The sequence below is a fragment of the Bactrocera dorsalis genome, chromosome 1 (assembly GCF_023373825.1).
Source record: "Bactrocera dorsalis isolate Fly_Bdor chromosome 1, ASM2337382v1, whole genome shotgun sequence".
Classification (NCBI taxonomy): Eukaryota; Metazoa; Arthropoda; class Insecta; order Diptera; family Tephritidae; genus Bactrocera; species Bactrocera dorsalis.
Genome location: NC_064303.1, coordinates 108,247,407 through 108,269,260, shown reverse-complemented (window position 1 = coordinate 108,269,260; position 21,854 = coordinate 108,247,407). Strand labels below are relative to the sequence as shown.

The window sequence follows — 21,854 nt, the reverse complement described above, 5'->3', positions numbered from 1 at the left end:
GTTAATAAAACTGAATCAAAACGTATATACATACATATATATACATATTATCTGTTATATGCTGAAAAATTATAAAATTTGATTCCACAAAGTCTTAATTTAAAAAAATAAACAAAAAGTATTCTCCAGCAAACAAATACAAATATATGGCATCACCCTGAGATCCTCTTCACTATTGTTATTTTTGCCGGGACAGATAAAAAGTCAAACTTATTTTCAATCTGGCGCATTTAAAAGATATTTTATATGCATAACTATACAAGTTATGTGAAAAGCGTTTACGTGTTTAATAAAGTGTTTCCTTTTTTGCATTTTGATCATCACTATGGCAAAGCGTTTCCAGCCATTCAAGGAGTTTGGGCGTAGCACAAAGAAGCCAAAATTGGATGTAAGCATAAACAAAGGACGACCTTTAGGACCCAGTCAGTCTTGGCCAAATCATATACGTTCAAATGCTGGTGAGGTACATGTGAAGAGTCCTGCTCGTAATAATGTGAACAACAATAATTTATGGGACGATGACGACGATGATGTTATACTATTGGCCACTCAAGTAGCCGAATCTCAAGTGGCTATTAAAACATCGGATACAAATATTACTGACAGTGATATTACTTTCAGTGAATTCGCACCACATATCCACGCTACTACGAGCACACAACGACTTACAACAGTAAATGCTGGCCTCAAAGCCACGGTTAGTGCGCCTCCAACGATAGAAAACAACAATTTTTCCGAATTGTTCGCTGATGATGATGATTTTGCGGAACTTTTAGACGTAGCTGGAAATGGCAAAAAAGAACAAGAAATAACTCGAGGGCAACATTTTGAGACAGACAATGTCTTTAAAAAACCAATAGCGATAGTAAATGGTAGAAATGGCATGACTATTACAACTCCACAAGCTTCACAAGTAAATACAGCTCAAACATCAGATGGTCAGCAAGCAGCGGCAAGACGTCAGGTTGCGACGGAGCGGCAAGTAAAAATGTTGATGGAACGTATGGATGCCTTAAAAGCAGAAAATGCTAAACTCACAAAAGATCTCAGTGAATCGAAGGCCAAAATCGAAAGCAAGGATGGAGAGGTAAGCTATAAAACTATTTTTGTTTTTTAAAGGAAATTACAATTTTATTTTTATTATAGTCTTCACTGCTACGCGATGAGCTGCGTCACATGAAGCAACAATTGCAAACATTGAAAATGGAAAAACTTATGAGTACCGAAGCTGCAAAAACTGAGTGCAAAACCAAAATTGCTGAGTTGACAAAACGTGTGGAGGCGAAGGAGTCGGAATTAAAGTTGCGCAAAGTGGAATACTCAGTGCTGAAGATGCGTCACGCCGATGAGACGCAACGTTTAGAAATGAGTATACGAAATGCCGTTGCAGGCGATGTGCCTATGGAAGAAGACGTGGAGCAAATGTCAAATAAACAAAATGCGCGCATTCTGTACCGTCTACGTGATTTTTCATTATCCACAGGATTAGGTGATACAAACAATTCGCATTTAACGGAATTCAGTGCAAATGCCTTCGAACGAACACAAGAGCGTGTCACAGGGAAACGTCAATATACACCATTTCAATTGGAGTTGGACAATGCGCAAACGCTACTGGCACAATTACAACTGCAACGACATAAAGGGTCGTGGACTTCGACGGAAGCAGCTGATTTCAATGAACGTGCTATCGCGTCCGCTTGCAATGCGTTACCCGAGTTTTGGACATATGTGCATGGCTTAGAGTTTCCTAAGTACTGCAATGTGCATCCCTATCATGAATACGATTTGCGTAACGATGACTACACAAGCCCTAAGCGCAATTTACACGCAGAACAACAATTATGCGAGGATGAGCGGGCAATTAGCCTGCGTCGTTATATTTCAGCTTTAAGCGTAATGTGTGGGCGAGCGCCAAATTTTGCACAACAACTACTGGCGCAACATCACGGTGATTATGCTTTGCTGCAGGTAGCGTGTCATGCCATCTCAAAGTTGGGCTACTCACGTGAGATTTGTGCGCACTTCGGCGTACTCGAGGCCTTTGCCGTTCTCTTACGTGTGCTATTGCGACAAGTGCGCACAGGCGATAGCGAACACGTAGAATTGCTGGTTGGAGGTTTACTAAAACAGCTGATATTTGTGAGGCCAAGTGCATGGATATTTTGTGAGTTATCGCATTGTGTGCTGGAGTTGACGCGTATACCAGCGGCTTTAGAACGAATTTGCGTAAACAGCGATGAGAGCACTTTTTACAGCGATCGCATGCGTTCGCTATATCGATTCTCGAACGATTCCTGTATACTGCAGGTATATGCGGGTCTGTTGGAGATTGCATTTCCACTAAATGACATATTGAGTGTGTCACATATGCAGCTACTGACCGTCATTTGTGAAAATCATGTGCGTTTCGCGCACTATTGTTTTATGAAGCCGCCCGATTTCATACACAAATTACTGCCCTCCTATGACGATGACGACGACGAGGAAGACGATGAGGCGGAGCAACAGGTAGCAGAAAAGAAAGTTCATAGTTGTAAAAGCATTTCCAGTGAAATTTCTGTAAATAACAGTGAAATGGGTGCAACGGCTAATTCGACATCTAATATGGCGAGTAGGTCCAAGAAATCAACCAATAGTAATACTGCAACTCGCTGTGAGTGCTACACAAAACTGTGTTTAAGCGTTGTAACGCTGCTATTTCAACTACTGCGACAATGGCGGTGCACAGGTCGCAAAATTGGTAATTGCTAGTGAAAGAATTTAATATTGGTGGAAGCTTATTCTGTTAATTGATTTGTTTTGGTCTCTTACAGAAACTCCGCGTGTGGCAGAGATTTCCCAGTTATCTGTACAATTATTGCACACAATTTTTTGTGATAACTATTCGACACATCTCTTTCGTTATGCCGAAGAGACCACAAAGCATTACCTATGGCTGATTTCTGAATGGTGGTCGGAAAATGCCGAACGCTTAAAATTTAACAGTGCACAAAGTATGCTCAAATTTAAACGATTATTTCAATTATAATTATATATTTTCAAAACACGTTTTTCTATTTTTACAGATAATTTCCTTAAAAAGTTGCGTGCTTTCCACATTATGCCAAAACAGTTGAATGAGGAGGGCAATCCCGTCAATGTCCTTAACGATCTAAATGAATGGCATTCGCTAACCAATGATAGCAGGTCACGAAATCCCGACACATCTGTGAATATCACATTAGCTGTAGAAAAAATGAATATTATGCACTATGCGGGTGATGAAGCAAAATTCTTCGAAGGCCTCAAGGGTTATGCCTTCAATTTTGAGTGATTATACTTGTGGTAGTGTTGTAAGACTATTATGATTCCTTTAAAAATGAAATAAGGTGGAACACTAAATTTTCTTAGTGCGTGCTGTTAAACCTACAATTATTATGTTTTTTGTTGCATAATTTGCATATAGGATCCTTTGTGACTATTGTTGAATTGTTTTTTAATGTGTGTTATGAAAAAAAAAAACAATAAATGTACAAATACTCTAAAGATAAAGAAAGTCAGTCAGATGGTTCAATATTTCTTCTTTGAGGTCTTCTCGTTTTAAAGTACCCATTTGAGTAGTAACGAATTTTCTAATTTACGTCGTTGCTAAATTATTTTCCTGATGTACTAGGCGCGCAGAAATGCATAGCAACAACAAATGTTTTTATGCACAATTCTTTTCGTCCTTTTGCCTCATGTTTATTTCATTTGTTTTGCTCTTATTAAACGCGGAACAACAAATTCGCTACCTTGCCACCTGTCGGACTATTTTGCTCTAATTTCACCATAGCTGTTGTGGTTGTTGTGACAACCCTGTTTGGGGGAGAGTAATTTGTTAGCAAGTTGTTACTTGCTGTGTATTTATGTTCGCCGGGTATTTTCAGAAGACAACTTTGATTGCGCCCCAATTTAATTTTTTTTCCTAATTTAATTTTCTGGAACGCATGCTCCTCGTGTGCCTAAATTTTTGCAATTATTTTACTTTGAATATTTTATGATTTTGGTGGATCATAAAATATGTTTAACCAAAAAATCGATATTAATTAATTTTACAAACATTTATTTTCGAATCAAATAAGTAAAACACATAAATTATGTGAACAAAATTTGCTCAATTAAGCCTACACATTCTGTTATGTATTATATAGTGTCTCACATTCTTTAGCTTTCGATATAAAAGTACAAACCATTCATTGAGTAACACTATATAAAAAGCTACTATGTGCTAAATATTGTTATTATTTTTATAAATTTAGTACTTTCAAGTGATGTGTATAAATTGCATTGAAATTACTAGAAATACTCTTACGAATAAATAGATAATGAAAATATGCAGACAAAAAATCTAAATTAATGAATTATGAAAGTTTTTGGAATCAATTTTTGGTTATAGTGCAAAGAATATTTGGCGGCTATTTAAAAAAATTAAGCATAAAAGTAAAAAAATATTAAAAGTAAATTTAAACAAAAAAAAAAAAATATGGAAAAAAATAAAATAGAAAAAAAAATATTTATAACAAAATATATAAAAATATTTAAAAAAAATAAGTATGAAAAAAACTAAAAAGCATAAACAATTAAAACAGGATAAAAAATATTAAATAAAAATAAAATGTTAACAAATGTAATAAAAACAAAGAGTTTATGAAAGTATGAACTCTTTTCAATTTGAAACCAAAGAAGAAAGTGAACGTCATAAGAATAGCCTTCAAATTAATTTCAAGTCTCAAGTACAGCTGTTCCACATATTTATGTGTTAAATTCGAAAAAACTCAGTTCAAAATCAAAACTTAATACTATTGTACTAATACTTAATTCATAAAGATGCGGTTTATATATTTAGTAAAAACGGTATTACTTAAAATAATCCGCAACACTAAAAAACATATTCGAGTATTACAATAACAATAGGGTCCACAGAAAATCCATAGGTACAGACATGTAAGAGGGTCGGTAGGAAAGGTATACAATACATTATTATCACCTAAAAATTAGAATTCGGTATAAAGTGTAGTAATATATGTACATATGTACTAATTACACATATGTATATGTATGTGCTCATAATATACTTCACCATATCCAACTAATTGGTGACATTACCATTTTAAGGGTGTACTTTTATAGATGTTAGCATTGGCTCTACAAATAAAAACAAAAGAATACATACAAATTAGATATTACACACAGACACACATGTATAGCTATAAACAAATGGACGTGTGGACTAAAGTATACTTTTAAATGGTGTCAAGGAGTTGTGCGGGGTGGGGAAAAACATCAACATAAATAATAAATTAAAAAAACAGTTCTTACTTCACAACTCCCTGTGCTTGCGCGGACGTTAACGTTATCAATGGCGTTAAGCGCTCCACGAAACGTTCATGATTTCGTTCCAATTCACGCTGATAGTCCTTTTGATCGCTCGATATTAAATTACGATTCTTCTTCAATGCGTCGGCGCAACGTTTGGAGAATTCACGGAAACAAAGTCTCAGCTTATTTTGATGTTTGGTTGGCACCGTTACGCCATCAGAAAGATTCGCGAGAAAGACTGTAGCCATTTCCATAGGTCCCTGATTGACTGTAGTGCCGATGCAACCTTGCAAAACCATTTGTAATATTTTCGGATCGGCTGGTTCTTGATTGGTAGCTGCTGCAAGTTCAGCTGTCTTCTTGTGTATGTCCTCGATGGCCACTTCAATTGGTTCCAGTATGATTTGTTGCCGCGCGATCACTTGTATCCGTGTCTTTACGTAGGGAAAGTGATTAGCTGTGGTAAGTATGGTTTTACGTTTGCACTGCTCGTGTAGGTCGCCATGCGCTTTGCCCGATTTGGTAAATGGCGTGGCAAATATAAAACGTTCTATAGTTTAAGCAAAGAATTCATATTAAATATATGCCTTTTGAGGTTAGAAAAATGCAAACTTTTTTGCACTCACTTATATTGAAATTACGCTCGAAGTAGGTCTCCCGATGACGCAGCTCATAAGTTTCGAAGTACGGTTCCACGTAGGTTATCTGTATGTAAGCCTTTTCGGGATCCAATGAATTTATATCCACAGAATTGGAGTCTTTGATTATGTGGACTGAGTCGGGGCCAAAACGATCGGCATAAAAGTTCTGAAAAGCGCATAAAATTTTTATAATGAATTTCGTGTTTGTTGTTAGCGCCGAAACTCACCTGCAAACGACTAAATATTTCTGGTAATTTAGTTAGTGTTGGTTCTTTGTAAATGAATTCTTGCTGATCCAAATCACCGAATTTCGTGCCATAGAATCCCACACGGAAGTAAGTGCCAAATACACGTTTGCCCTGCAGTTGTGCGATGCGATTGAAGGCCTCTTGTAGTTTACCATGAATTTTGCCCAATTTCTGAAAATCTCGATTCGCTTCACAAATGGGTGTTAAAATTTTATACACCTCATTCATGGCCTCGTACATGCCAGCAATTTGGAATGAATTCGATGCTTCTTCCAGTAACACTTTCAGCCCGCTTTCAGTAAAATGATTGCCCAAACAAATGCCATCTTCGCCAGGACTTAGTACATCATCTGAAACGGCTGACTCCATGAGTGCGTTTGGTGTGACACGTTGAAAGCTGACAGCGCCAACGGGTAAGTGCGTTTGCGACTCCAACATGCTGAGATATTCGGCAACAAGCGCCGCTGAATGTACATAGCACATGGCTGCTTCAGTGTGGTTGGCGCGTTCACGATGTTTCTTTGCCATATTCTCCAACCAGGTGAGTCGTAAGTCCGGATTGTTTTGATAACCTTTGGCAATGCGATGCATGAGATCGAGCAGCATTTCAGGATCCTCTTGGTATTCTTTCATTTTAACGGTATCGGAAAGTATCATGTGCAAATTGAAGAGAAGATCTTGCACTTGCTCGGGAAACGATGTTTCCTGTAGATCCTGATCGGATTCGGCGTAAACGAGTACAGTTTTCAGTGCGCGGCGTAAAGATTGTTCGCTGAATGCAGGACTAGTACCGACCAGCGAGCTGAGCGACATAGTCACTTGCATTTTGACGCGCGCAAAGTTCTGGTTAGAAGTGAGTTAGGATGTTTTATATATTGTTGAACACAATAATTATTTAATTTATATTAATTATACTTACATTTCCGATCTCGAAGTTTTGGCGCATGAGCAAGTACAATGATGCCGAAGCCTGTGAGCGTATAGCCGGCAGCAATGACCCGCAATGCTTCAACAGTAAGAAACATAGATCTGCACAGATATCAGTCTCTTCGTCGAATAACAAATTCGGGAATTTGAAAATCAACGAACGTTGAGAGGCGAACAGATTTTGTAGCGATAATGTGCTTTGATTACGCGACAGCGCGTGCAGCATCACTTTCAACACTGTACCTAACAGATTATGGTGCATTTCCGAGTTGGTGGCAACCTGTACAATGATTTCCAAGGCATCCAAAATAATCAATGCAATCTCGGTGGCCAGTGAGCCTTCGATAAAATGATTCAGTTCGAGTTCGGGATCCGCTTTAGTGGCATTGTCGTAGAATTGCGAGCGATATGGCATCTGATCTTTGCGCCAACGAAATTTCTCCGTCGAATTGCGATCTTTGCGCCTGTTGATGAGATCATAACGCGCCGAATTCGTGCCACGTATGCATTCCTCCAATTTTTCTTTTAGGTCGGTCGGTTTGCGGAAACTTTGCGTATTACGTTTGAGTGATGGCAAACGCTTTTGACCTTTATACTCGAAACAAGGTATACAGGTGTTTAAAAGCTGCAGCATTTGATGCACCCGATGCGGATTGAGACCGAGCAACCAGCGATATAAGACGCTACGTTCCAGATTCTTCAGAACCCATATGCAACAAGCGAGCAAATGTCGCGTGTTTTCGCTACCCAACTGAGATTTATTTTTTATCTGCTCATTGAGATAGTTATAGGTGCGATTGCCAGAGTTAGCGTAATTGAAATCGGTGTTAATTGTGGATGCGGAAAGACTCTGGTGCGGACCTTGATAGTCCTCCAATAAACCCATGCTTTGCAGACGATCATTTGTATCTGTGAGATATACGTGTAGTTGTGGTATAACATCCATGACGACGCCCAGTAGGGGCAAATAGAGCGAGGCTACACGTGCACGCGCCTCCACTTCACTGTAGCGAGGGTCTAGATCGTGCGAGGTCATCAGATTGCGTATGCAACGTATGGCTTTACCGTGCAGCTGGGGATTGCTATAATTAAGAAAGATTAATGAAATTAGTTCAGTTAATAATATAAGTCGCTACATACGGCACTTCAAGCACTGTCGCCAAATCGCTCAAAACCAAACCGACGAGAAAATGTTGTTGACGAAAATCGGCGCTCAAATCCGCATGCAAAGCGCGCTCCATGGAACTCTGGAAAGATAAAAAACGATGAAAAATTACAATTTTCTAACAACTAAATGAGTTAAACTCACATAGGAAGTTTGACTATTGCTCGACGTGGTGCTCGGCGTGGGGCTGCAGGGCGCCGATACAGTGGTGTAGGGCGTGCCGAAAGGCAAATTCAATGCCACAAAGTGCTCATGACTGCATACTATGCGTAAAAAGTCGATTTTGTAATTCATTAAGTCCGGTATGGAGGCATTCTTCGATATCAAGACTTTATAATAAGTTTTGATGAGGCCAAACACAAAACCACGATCCATTATGCTAAACAGATCGAATATGAAGAAACCCAAACTGGCATTTAGCGATTGTGCCAACTTCGGTTCCTCACTGTGATAGCCCACCACTTTAGTGGTTACCAAATGTACAAGTGTCGAAATGTCATCGGTAAATTGGTGCGGGAAACGTTGTTTGCGTGGTGCAGTCAATGCGCTGCTGTAATCTAAATGCTCAATCATGGATTTGACAATCAATTCGAATAGAAACCATGAATTGGACATGGCCAGTTCGGTTGCTTTGCCGCTGGCCACAACCCAATGTAATGCCAATTCTTCATGTAGCAAGCGTATTTGACCATCGCGACTACTAAATGTGGGTGACAATTCTAGCGTGTGCTCTAAATATAGAAATTTGGTGTTATTATATTTTAGAAGAAAAATGTATATATATACATATATATTATATACCTTTGCGATCCAAACTGCGTCCAATGGATACATTTTCGTACAGACTGTAGGTTTCGGCGGCATTAGCCGATATCTCTTCGGCATTACTGCGACTGTAAGTGATGCGACGCTTACCACCAAATGGATGTGGTATGCGGCATTGGAACTGTACGTAGGTGGAGAGTAACGCCTGACGGCCATACTGGTCGACCACCAAGTCATCGTTTAGAATCTAAAGGTTTATTTAGATTAGAAATTGTGACATAACGGTACATTCAGAAATTAATTAAAGTATTCACGGCATGTGGAAATACCTACCGATAGATTTGCCGACACCATACAAAGCATTTCGAAGACAGTTGAGCCTAGTGAAATTGGTTGACCGCCTATTTTATAGGCCGTCACTAAAAGTTCTATTAATTTATCCAACACCAAATGCAGATTCTTCACCAATGGTTCACGCTCAGCACTAGCAATCTCCAGCAGTGCCTTTTTCATTTCATTCTCCATATTGCCCTCACCAATGCGTGGCGGTATTTTGCGTGAATCCAAATAATCGCAAGTGAGAAAGAAACTATAATGAAAAGGGTAAATTAAATTCAACATAACTTTATGCTTCATGCTTATTACCCATCCAAGTGTGGATCCAAGGTGTGCACTGCCGTAACGGCATCCACTGTTATCGTAAAGACGGGGCGATGGTTATCGAGCCATTTTGTGCCGGGTAAGTGTACATTCGGCGGTATGAATGAATAATTCTCTGGTGGTGTTTCCACCATGACAGGCAATTGAAATTCGCCCACTTTCAATTTGCCATCCTGCAGCAGTGGCAGCCACGTGTAACCAACGGGCGTTTCAACGGAGGGTTGCACCTCTTGCGGTTTCTTTTGACACGAAACATGGTAGAGCGTAAAAAAGAGATGATGATTTTGTTTAATATTCGCTGGCAGTGCAAACTTGATTTCATCATAGAATGTTGGACACTTGTTATGATAGTTGACCGCGGTGAAGGCTTCGCTGGCATATTCTGGACATGAAGATTTGCCATAAATCGCATTTACTGCATCCATTTGTGTTTCACCGGCCATCAGTTGTACGCGTACAGCGATGTTGCGTGCCGAACCGGCGCGTGAGGAGAAATTCAACTCTTTTGGTGAGACGAAGAGCAAATTTCGGTATGTGTAATGTGGATTATAGATAGCAGTGGAAGGAAATTCCAATATTTCTTTGATTGGACGCGTTTTATCTTCTGGATAAGGATCGACTTTGGCTAATTCGGGTGTTAAAGCGTTTTTCACCTCTTCGGGACAAGGTAAAATTTCCAGTTTTATTGAACCGGGTATGCATTTATATTTTTTCATTGCATTACTGGGACGCTTCAACTCGGCTAAAAATTTGTAGAGGTCTTCATCCTTCATTTTATCAGATTCCTGTTGGATAAAATAAAGCAGTAATAATTTACATACTCGTATACAAGAAATTTGATTTTAACACCTACTTGCTTGAAGAAACTAGATACTGTGATTGTTATGGGTCGGAAAGTTTCAATAACATTTGCGAAGTCATCCAGTGACCAGGATCGCCGCTTCTCTTTGCGTTCCAGCGAACCGCGGCGCGTTAATGTGCCGCTCATATCGTTTGCTTTACGACGTAGTTGATCAAAACTACTAGTGGATGCTTTACGATCTAAATTTTGTGGTAAATAATTATAAAATACCATTATTATTATTATTTTTTCATTTTAAATGACTCACCTAAACTGTTAGAGCTTACGGCAGACGTTAGATTACCACCAATTGTGGTGTCTTTCTCAGCATTAGCAGCAACGGCATCTTTATTTTCTACATTCTCGCCATTAAATATGCTATTCAAGTAAATACCAGTCCATGCGAATGGCATACGATATTTACCCAAACGCTCACAGAAATCAGCAGCATTCGATTTGGCTTTCTCGCGATATTTATCTTTGTCGTCTTTCAAATACGGTTCCACCGAATCTTTGATATCACCCTGTAATACTTTTTCCAAACGTATGACTAGAAATATGTCGCTACTCGGATATGTTATCTCAAAAATGCCTGCACGACTTTGTGTGCTTGCGTCTGCGCAACGCACATGTGTGCTAAGCATACGTTTCAAATTATCTGAATTCATATCAAAGTAGAAATTTTCAGATATCTTTTTACGTTCTTTCGCATCGTAGATTGCCATTGTGGCGAAAATTGGTTCCACTTCTAATTCCAGTCGCAGCTGCAAACATTTCACTAGTATGCGATGACCTAAATGTTCCATGGGTATTTCAGCTGGTAAACGTCGTTCGATAACATCCTCTGGATCAGCTTCAGGATAGAGTGAAAAGAGCGCTTCCTGTCGATCTTCTTGTCGACGTGACTCATTCGTTTGATCAATTTGTTCCGGTGGCACATCATCTAATAAATTCGGTATTAGTGGATCATTTACCGAACGTCGCAAATCAAAACTAGCCCAAGAGCCGCGCGGCGTCAATGTATCCGTGCATGAACTAACTGAAGACAAACTGGCGATAGATTGTCGTGAACTGGGTGTGCAACTATCGCTTTTGTCTGTTAGGTTCTCATCGAAAGAGGTGAATTCTTTGTCGATCTCAAACTCTTGCTGATAGGCAGACGGACTGATGGTGCCACGGTCGATGCGCTCGCGTGAACAACAGGAACTGGAGTAGTGACGCTGTGCGTATTCGACTACTTTCCATGGACGTGTATAACAGTTGACGCATTCCTGCACATAGAGTGGTAGTTCGGCGCTGAGAAAAATATTTACACTTTATTTAACTGTTCATGTAATCTTATGTATATATGACTTACATATTTTCCTTTGGCACAACATGTTCAATGGTGCGTATTTTACGCGGAATGATTTTAACAGCCACATCAGTAGGTGGAAAATCGAGTATATGCTTCAGTGGATCCCTATTCAATATGTTCATGTGTTGTGTGAGAAATTCTTCATAATCCAACGGTTCAACGGGTTCCGTAAGCGAAAGCTGAGTTAGAAATGATATTTTATGAATATTTGTGGTTTGAAAACTTATCAAGAGAGATCTAAACAGATTAAAAATACTTGATAGTATTATTCTACTCTAGCATAATCTTAATATATGTACATATCTAGTTCTCGTATACACATATAAATATGGCTATATTTTATATAGTATATATTTATATATAGTATAGTATATATTTTAAAGGGTCTCCGTGGTTCCCATCTAGGCATTTCAAATTGCTTTGCAAATTTCATATATTATGATAATATTATAAATTATGTTTTATGAAAATAAATCATCAGTTTTACACATAAAACTATTAATCCTACAAATATGTTTTTATTACATGGGGTGAGCGACCTGCATTTGTGTAACCACACATGAGCCCCACCCAATTTTCAAGCAGCTTACATCACCCTCCCTCCCACCACTAAAACTTACTATTCTATGGAAACTCACCGTTGATGAACACATTGAGCCGGAGTCCACTGCCTTTGTCTGCAAATGATTAACAACGACATTTTTCCGCACCTCGGACGAATTGTGCCTGTGTATACAGTTAATAAAAGTGAACATTTTTAGTTTTGGTGAAAGTAAATGGGAACCCACACTTAGTCGTGCTCATGTACTGAGCTGAGCCGGTTAATTTCCGGCTGTGTAAAAAAGCACTTACTTCGTTAATTTCTGCGCAAAAGAGCGTTGTGAACCAGACATTCTGTAAACTATATTCAGTTTTAATAAGATTCACAAAAAATTCAGTTTATTTTGTTACTAAAACTTCATATTTATGCACTTTGCCAATCGGTCGATTTTTCCACTGTGTACAAGTGAAAATAAAAATGGCCGCTGGCTACTTCGCTCAACTGTCACTTTTGACAGTTGGTATTTTTGTTTATTTTTCAAAACTGTCAAAAGTGACAATCAGCTGCTGGATGTAAATAAACCGTTTGTTTACTTTTGAACAGCTGTTGCAAACTGTTGCATTTGTTTACAAACAATATTTGTTGGTGTTGGTGTTTGTTTACTTTTTTTGAGGCGAATTCGCGTATATCGATGACGTTTTGTTTACATTAATTTGGTGGTTGTATGCGTGCGTCATGTCTGAGCTTTCGAAGCGTATTATCAGCTGTCAATTCAAAAGTGCTTTAAGCAAGCTTTTGTCTGTTTCAATTTGTTAAAAATAATGTTTACATATATGAAAAATTTGAAATATCCACAAACATTAAAAATATTTGACTTGATATTTATACATATGTATGTACATACATATGTTCATACATATCTGAGACTTTATTTTTATCAATTATATCACGAGTTACAGAAAAGGATGCTTTATTAGTTCCTTTATGAGAATTCAGATATACTTAGACGAATATGTGGGGTATAAAGATAACCGGGCTAGGGGAATTATTGACCCGATTTCATCCATTTTGACAAAAGAGCACATTATAACTCTGAAAAATGTTCTCGGAATTTTATTAATATATTTCAAAGATTGACCTATACTTTCGGTATAACGTCAGACCTAGGCATTAAAAGCCTCATATTAGGTATCTCGGGAAATTTTTGGGTAAGAGATGGCATGCCTTATGGATGATGTTATTAGTGTAAAGTTTTGCTTGAATGTCTTTATGTTCTTGCTTTATATAAGGATTGTCCGGAAAGTACTAAGACTGATTTGCTTCCGTCGCGACTGTACTAACGAACGAGCGGCTGGGCTTTTGTCTCCGAACACCTGCAGAGTCAGGACAAACATTTTTCGCGACGTGTTTCTGGAAGTCAACGCCAAGTTTTACGTAGAAGTTGTGAAGATACTCAAACGAAGGGTCAATCGGGTCTGAGAAGACATCGCGGCCGATTTAAAGTTGCACCACGACAACGCATCGGCTCACACCGCCTTTCTTGTAAACAGCTACCTAACCAAGGTCGGCATCCCAATGCTTCCGCAGCCGCCCTACAGCCCAGATGTGAACCCCCGGACTTTTTTTGTTTCCTTGCCTGAAAAGGCCGCTCTGCATCGACGGAGAAGGAGCTTAGTTTGAAAGTTTTTAAAGAATTGTAACGATGGGTTCAATTAATTTTTTTTAAATCGACTCAGTCCTATTACTTTCCGGACCCCGTATACTGTAAAGTGAAATATTCAGATGATTAGGAGTGATTGCAACTGTTTGGCCAATATTATACACCAAATTTGGTTAATATTAGTGGAGTAGTTCCTGAGTTATTAAATTTCCCTTGGTAGTTCCTGCGTTATCAAATGAATGCTATGTATATTTCTGATTAGTACCAATGTCGCTATGTTAAGAAGCTGCAAATCTGAAAGGTCGATTTTTTCACTAATTTGTTAGCTTTGTCGAATTTTTTAATAATATTAAAGATTTAAATTTTTTATTACTTCATTTGGTAGAGAGATGTACATATATTTGCCATATTTTAAGTAAATCGGCTGATTGGAACTTGAGTTACTGCAAAAAAGGTAGTTTCGAGAAAGATGCGTTTAAATCGCTTAAGATTTTAGAAGGGAAACCGACCATTTTTTTCTAATTCTTGCCAATAACATACTCATAAATAAATATTAGGGATATTTTTTCTTTTTTCTTTCAAGCGCAGAATATTAACAAAATTCTTTTAATCGCATCATTCATCAAAGTCAGCCTACATGCATAATTTTAATTTATTTTTTATAATATTTATATGCCACATACATAAATGTTTTACATTCACTTTTGATTGTTATCGCAAAAACAAACATCAAAACGTACAAACACGTGATTTATGTATAAATAATATATGTATATATGTATGTATGTATGTATTTACATCTGTATGAAAGTAATATCTGAGATTCATCAAAATTTTTTAGACTACACATATTGAACTTTAAATGATTCTGACAATAAATTATTTTTTTTTTATTAATTTATTCGATTTAGTCTTACATTTAATTCCGTTTACGATTTACTAAATAAAAAAACCGGACGTCTGTAAATCGAATTTAATTAATTCATTTGTGTTTTGGGGCTTTCGTGAAGTTCCGTTTGGAAAGGCAACAAACACAAACACTCACACAAAGTAATAATAAGTTTCAAAAAAAAAGAGAACACGATCGCATCGCTTGTTCGTGTTTTGTCACATGATTTCAAGGTTGAGGCAAACGAGTTCCATCTTCTGCCAAATTGTATAGACGAGTCGGTGGGTTCGCCTGTATTGTACGGTGAATGTGTAGCCTAGCATTCACTTGTTGTTCGAGCTCTGCAATTCTACATTAGTTCAAAGTATGACGCTCGAATACAGCCGCGCTAGTTAATTAAAGATTATGAAGGAAGATGCTGCGACACGACGCAGATCAAATAACATTAAAAGTGTTATTATGAAATCGGTTATTTATGGATTCACGCTTCTGCAACGTTCTCTGCCGTGCGTTGATCTCTGTGCTATTTCTTGTTTTTCTGTATGTCTGCGTGTATGTATTCTTATACATTTTATGTGCTCGAATTCAAATTAAATTTTTTTCTGATTGTTATGTCGTGATCCTTTCACTTTGATGCGAACACCGTCTGTCAAATACTCGCGAGAAGGCAAGTGACGAGGCGACGGAAAGCTCCAAAAAACATAATGGAATACAAACATAGCATAAAAGTAAAACTACATACATACGAGTATTTTTTTCAATGAACACAAATATAGAAAATTCTTTTCGGGTGATCATGTCAGATTTGTCAAAGCTTCCCAATGTAGATAAATGGCGGATTCGTACTCACAGCCACTGGCTTGGGGTCTGTGCTGCTTCTATTGACAGTCACTGGAAGTACGAAATATTCGCGTTCACTCTACCACCCTTTAAATCTGTCTTATTCAGAAACTTTTTTTTGAAGCACTTTTAGAATTTCAGGCTAGGTTAGGTTAGGATAAGAGGTCGTTCCAAAAAGGGATCTCACTTCAACTGCTTAGAACGTCGGTCAGTTGTGTTACCTAAAACTCCTATATAACAGATCAGAAGACTCTTACAAAACGAATAAGTCCTTTCAGCCTAAATTTGTTGAGATGGCTAATATCAATCCAGGTCCCCGAAAGTAAGACTGTCGAGATGTTTCATCCAATTTAGAATTCTATATCCTGCATGATATTATACTCATATTATATATTTTTCTCTCTCCTTTTTCCGATTTCTTGTCAGTATCTATGAGCATAGCGTTGACAGACTTCTTTTCGTGATTTTTCAAAATATACCTTTGTTTAATTCAGTTCTGCTGAATAATTTTAATAATTTTTCCATTATCGTCGAGTTTGGCAAATTTTTGTATGTTTTGTTTTATAAACTTTCCATGACAAACGTAGGAGACTACAGATCGTAGACTAAGAGGTTTACATGTTCTTCTTTTATTTACTTAAACGACTTTTGCCGAGTCAAAATTGTACGCCAGTCGTTTCTTTCACGAAAAGTGGTTTTCGGAACGGACCCAGTCTTGTTCATAGTGCCTCAGAAGGGAAGATTTCACACTTCAGTTTCATACTCAGCCCAATTTAGCATTCCTTGGGATGAATGACAATAAACTTACTTTTTTAATAAAATTTAAAGAATGTGGAAAAACGATACGTCTGTTTGGGTCAACAGTTACAATGCCTTCTAATAATGCGAGCTGCCTTTTAGAACATTCGAAAACTCGGCTATCAATCGATTCGGAGTGCTTATTCACAATTCTGACTGAGTTTCTGGGGTGTTATAATGCGTAATCATATAAGTTTGACAGAAAAATTAGATGTGGCAGCAGAAAACAGAGCTTCCCTTACGATTTGTGGTGTACTTCCTAGTGTTTGCATAGAAATAAAGGACTTTACAGATTCTAAACAATATAAGGACTGATGGATTTAAAGTGTAGGCTTTCCACATAAGCAATTCATCCGAAGATTTGACATTTTCAACCGAGCTACGACCGAGCGACGCAATTCGTTAACGCGATCTCCATCGATAGTTCATTTTGCAATTAGAGGCACGTGTATGAGATAAAGAAGATAAAGAAGTCTTGGGTACGATCAGTTTCTGTAGCATTAATTTAGTGACAAATTTTTAATATTTATACAAGTATTCTTTTGCTTTCCACAAGAACTACGATCTAGATAGTTAGACCCTAAATGTTTATTCAACGCCTCAGCTCTATATGAAGGTAGTATCTCTTTAAGATTTCGAAGTAAACTTAAAACATATTTTTACTTCATGATTCCTACTTAGATGTAAGAAGTATGCTCTTGTAAACAGCAATGGTCTGTGGATGACGTCTGTGAAGGAAATTGCCATGAGTACATCTACTATACCGACTATTCTCTCAGCGGTACTGTAAATAAGGTCTTATGTAACGAGTTTATGTAGTGGCTTCTCACCCATTACATTGATGCCGAAATGAGTTAGAGTACCAGAGATTAGTATAAGTGGCTTTAGTCTCACGCACTTTTTCGCCAATTTCTGTAGACTGCCATATACGGTATCTGGTCTAACCGAAAGCATATTTCGAAGAAGCGACAATTTACTAAATGCTTTTGTATTAGACATCTATGTATATTAAAGTTAGCCGCGTTTTAGCACTACGTACTGGGTTTAACTTATGTTTATGAATGTGATTTCTGCGCCAATTGAAATGCGAAAAACTGATAAAGATAAATCTTTTGCACATTAGCATACAAGTGAGTTCTTAATGCATTTGCATATCGATATACTTGGAAGCGCATACTCGTATCAACTTCCGCCAATCAGACTTGCATTTTTGATTGCTTTTTACCAATTTTTTCACACATCTTTAGCACTTCTTTCTGCCGACTATTGTTTTTGCCGTTTTTAATTTTTTACGTATTTATAATGCACACAAGCAGACATTAAAATTGCATTGACAAAATATTTCCTTTTTATACCTTTTTACATCTCAACCTTGACGGCGAACACTTTGAGGGACAAAATTGATGCGGTCAAGAACCCAATTTAAACTCGCCGTCAGCTTAACCTTAAACACTTGCCATTCATTTATATAATACTGGACAGGCCATTTGCATATAAACACCTACACACTTGAAGTTAAAATAAAACAAAAAAACATCTTTATGTTTGTCTGTGCTGAATTTTTGGAAAATGCACTTTTAATATACAGAAATGCACACCGTTACCATCACCACCATTATTTATATTGCAATTCCTTTGTCGCTTACAATCGAAAGTGAAACACGAAAATTATTAACTCATTAATGCGGTAGGAAATCCGCACTTCGACCGTTGATAACTGGATATTTTTCACGATTGTGCGTGTGACATACTTATAGAACTTACAACCGGCGGGTTATTGACATCGAAACCCTTCATCGAGTTCACTGCACATTTTTTTGTGGTTTGTCTCTTAACGCTTTGCGACAAATTGAGGTGAACGGAAATAATGGCGAACGACCTTCTCTGGCCGAATTTTAGAAGCTTGGTCGAGGCTTTCCTTCTATTTACTGTGTGTCCATTAATGTTAATCAGCAATCAGAGGTAGCTAGTAGTAGACTATAAGCGACTTATGGTTTTTGAGAGACCTCTGATCTCAGAAATATTCGAATTTAGCCATTATCTACTAGGAATAGGAACACGATTCGTAAAACTGGCCCTTATGGGGGCCAAGCCTGGACTGACGGTGGGAAAGGTTTTGCTATGTGTTTTACTGGGAATCATATACTATGAACTGTGAACTATGATAAAAGAAAAGATCTTTTTATACCATTTTATGCTATAGGAAATGCACGTGTGAAGGGTATTATAGCTTCGAAGTTACAGTTTTTTCTTGTATTTGCTTAAAACTGGTCAAGTTTGTGGGATATGAAATATCATATAAATCTGGGTGGTATCATCATGATAGTCCTATATAAGAACTGATGAATAATTGTGTGTAACTTTTTAATTGACGTGCAGTGTATTTCCTTGATGTTAGTTATACGAGTTTAAAGCAGCGCTATGACGTTCATAAATTTCAAATAAAACGTTTTTGGGAAAATTTGTGAGTTTTTAATTTTAAAATCAATGTAATAAATATAGTCATGTGTTCACCACGATTGTGACTCAGCAGTAGCAATAAAAAATCAATATTATTGATGTAGATACGTTTAAACGTGCGTATGCTTTTGTGTACTTATAATATACATACATACATATATGTATCTAACTAATTAAAATTGCCGTGAACTTGGTGTTTATCCATTATTGGTTAACACTTCCTTGTGCACTTTTTTGTCTGTTTCAACTTGAGTATTTCTAAATGTGATATATATACATATATACATATATACATACATATATACATATATACAAACCCACATACATAATTATTTATAAAGATTTGCTGATCGCGTTTCATCGATTATTTTTACCCTCTAAAATACAATATTTTGAATGCCTTAGAGATGCCTCACGCACTCTTAGCTGACCTTGCGCATATTTTATGAAATTAACGATTAAGAGAAACATATGCATAAATATTCGAGAAATTAAAAAGTAACTGCAAAAATTACAACAACAAACGTTAAGAGCATTTAAATGCCATAAATAAATTTCGCAGCCAACCTAGCTGTCAGTAAATAATGTGCGTTCGCATATTAATTGAGCGCGTGATTGAGCGATTTAAGTTTTTCATTTCATTTTATTAATTAAAAAAAAAAATATTTTTTATTTTAAATTAATTTTATTTCATTGAATCTGCCAAATCGGATCCACACACTGCTCGCACAATTTGTTGTGATTTGCGGCCGCTCTGATTGCTGCACATAAATAAATTACTATAATTTGCACGAAACGCTACCGAAGGCTGGAAATTTGTTGTGCTTGATGGGTGTCCTCTTAAATTACCTTTTTTAGTGCTTAAGTCTTGCATGTCCTTAAGGTTTTAAATTTCATAATTTCGTCATAATCAGATTCCTGAGATATAGATAGGCTGGAGTAGCACAGCAAAGCTGGCTGCTTGTTGAGATCGGCGATAAAGACATTTTTTTTACCAAGGCATTGCTTTACGCAAACAATTCAAATCATATACTAATGATCAGCCTGAGGAGTGAGGGTTCATAAGGGTCTAAAATGGTCCCGATTAAGTTTGTGAATCAATAAAAATAATGGTCTTAAGAAAAGAAGAGTATTCGAAGGCTTTGAAAATGTCTTTTCTCACGAGCACATTGCAATTTACTTGAACATTATGATAGGCAAGCGGGTTTTCACCCGAAATGTTTTTTAATTTTAAATATAAAAAGTTTCCATAACACTTATGAAGCCATTGATTTGCATTAACGGCATTTTCTAATCAGGTAACAGTGTTTTTTTTATTTTTTGGCCTGGTAACTTGATAACTATTGGATGAAATGTCATGAAACTTTGACGGTATTCAAGTTAAGGTTAGGTGGGTTTGAAAATTAAAAAAACTATTTTTTTGTTTGTCTCATTAAATTCTAAAACACTTTGAGAATATTGTCCTCAATTTTCATTTTGATCCGAGTAATAGTTTCGGAGATACAGCCTTGATAACTTGTACGGTCGAGGCTAGCTAGGCTAAGTACGCCGCTCTAAAAGCGTTTTTCTCGAAACTGTGTTTTTGAAATCGGTGGACACGATATCTCGAAAAGTTAGGAACCGATTTAGTCCGATTGTGTACACATCTTTAAAATAACATTATCTAGTTATTGAATGAAGAATGTTTCATTAGAATTTTTTTTTAACCAATAAATGGCGAAAATATTAACAAAAAATCGAGATTTTTTGTTCAAAATCTGAGAAAAAGTGAGAATATTAATTTTTTTTTCAATTTTATTCGTTCAAAAACGAGATTTATATATATACTAACGGAATATGTTCAGTTTTTTTTTATTTTAGATGAACCAATAACACAGAGAATGAGGTCTCGATGGCTGAATTTTCAACATTTTTATATTAAAATTTCAGGAGACATTTATGAAATATTTTAGCTAATACATCCTGAATAATTTTCGTGTAATTAAGCATTTTCAAAGTAGAGGTGACAATAAAACAAATAATCCATAAATATTACATATGTATGTATAGTGATCCTAAAATCCCAGCCACACTTAATCTATAGTCTAATTTGATATAAAAACATAAAACATATAATAAATAATAGTTTATATTATTATTCACTATATATGTATGTACATATGTATATTCAAATATGTTTATAATACTTTGAATGGAATTTGGGTGGACACATTGTCTAGTTATTAAAGTAATCATTTTGTTGTTCCGGCAGTTTTGTCACTTCTTTTGTAATAATCAACATTTCGAAATGCCTATGAGTTCAATAAAACCAACAGCAGCGGGATTTGTTAATACACATATACATCCACACGACTTTATTACATATGTATGTATTTATACCCAATATGTAGTTTGTATACAAATGCAAATGTGCCGAAAAAGAGTTACGAATAGCAAAATTTGAATATCAATCAAAAGCAGATATTAACACATCAAAAGTCGTCAAACAATGGGCTCGACCAATGTTTACGTTTGTGTAGGTATTTATGTATAATTTAAACAAAAACATAATTCACACACATCGCTCTGTGGTAATGCCGGTGATGTTTTCATTATTTATGTATGTATGTATATATTTTTTTATATCCACCAGCTGAGCTTGGCTAACACATTTTTCTGCAATACAAGTGCTATACTAAAATGGCGATAAGCCTCTTAAGCAGATATTAGTGTAATTAGCATA

The 21,854-nt window shown here is 36.8% G+C and overlaps 2 protein-coding genes across 6 annotated transcripts in view; one reads left to right on the top strand and one right to left on the bottom strand.

Moving 5' to 3' along the window:
* Positions 1-129: 129 nt before the first annotated feature.
* Positions 130-3,538, top strand: LOC105223073 (ATR-interacting protein mus304). The gene is made up of 4 exons (XM_011200681.4): positions 130-1,087; positions 1,147-2,743; positions 2,817-2,996; positions 3,069-3,538. The coding sequence occupies exons 1-4, from the start codon at positions 326-328 to the stop codon at positions 3,314-3,316; spliced, it is 2,787 nt and encodes a 928-aa protein (XP_011198983.2). The 5' UTR covers positions 130-325; the 3' UTR covers positions 3,317-3,538.
* A 529-nt stretch (positions 3,539-4,067) lies between these two features.
* Positions 4,068-21,854, bottom strand: part of LOC105223072 (dedicator of cytokinesis protein 7) — a 47,784-nt gene continuing 29,997 nt past the window's right edge. The window contains exons 1-16 of one of the 5 annotated variants that reach the window (XM_011200680.4): positions 12,797-12,993; positions 12,583-12,670; positions 11,945-12,123; positions 10,856-11,883; positions 10,600-10,787; positions 9,732-10,531; positions 9,420-9,675; positions 9,123-9,333; positions 8,466-9,052; positions 8,297-8,403; positions 7,149-8,238; positions 6,209-7,072; positions 5,967-6,147; positions 5,341-5,890; positions 5,128-5,166; positions 4,068-5,008 (exon numbers count right to left, since the gene is read on the bottom strand). In XM_011200680.4, coding sequence (XP_011198982.2) covers positions 5,005-5,008; positions 5,128-5,166; positions 5,341-5,890; positions 5,967-6,147; positions 6,209-7,072; positions 7,149-8,238; positions 8,297-8,403; positions 8,466-9,052; positions 9,123-9,333; positions 9,420-9,675; positions 9,732-10,531; positions 10,600-10,787; positions 10,856-11,883; positions 11,945-12,123; positions 12,583-12,670; positions 12,797-12,837 — 6,213 coding nt within the window. In that variant the 5' untranslated portion in view covers positions 12,838-12,993 and the 3' untranslated portion in view covers positions 4,068-5,004. Of the gene's footprint in view, positions 5,167-5,340; positions 5,891-5,966; positions 6,148-6,208; positions 7,073-7,148; positions 8,239-8,296; positions 8,404-8,465; positions 9,053-9,122; positions 9,334-9,419; positions 9,676-9,731; positions 10,532-10,599; positions 10,788-10,855; positions 11,884-11,944; positions 12,124-12,582; positions 12,671-12,796; positions 12,994-21,854 lie in introns of those variants that run through there. The other 4 variants (XM_049446937.1, XM_049446961.1, XM_011200679.4 and 1 more) reach the window with 4 other exon arrangements.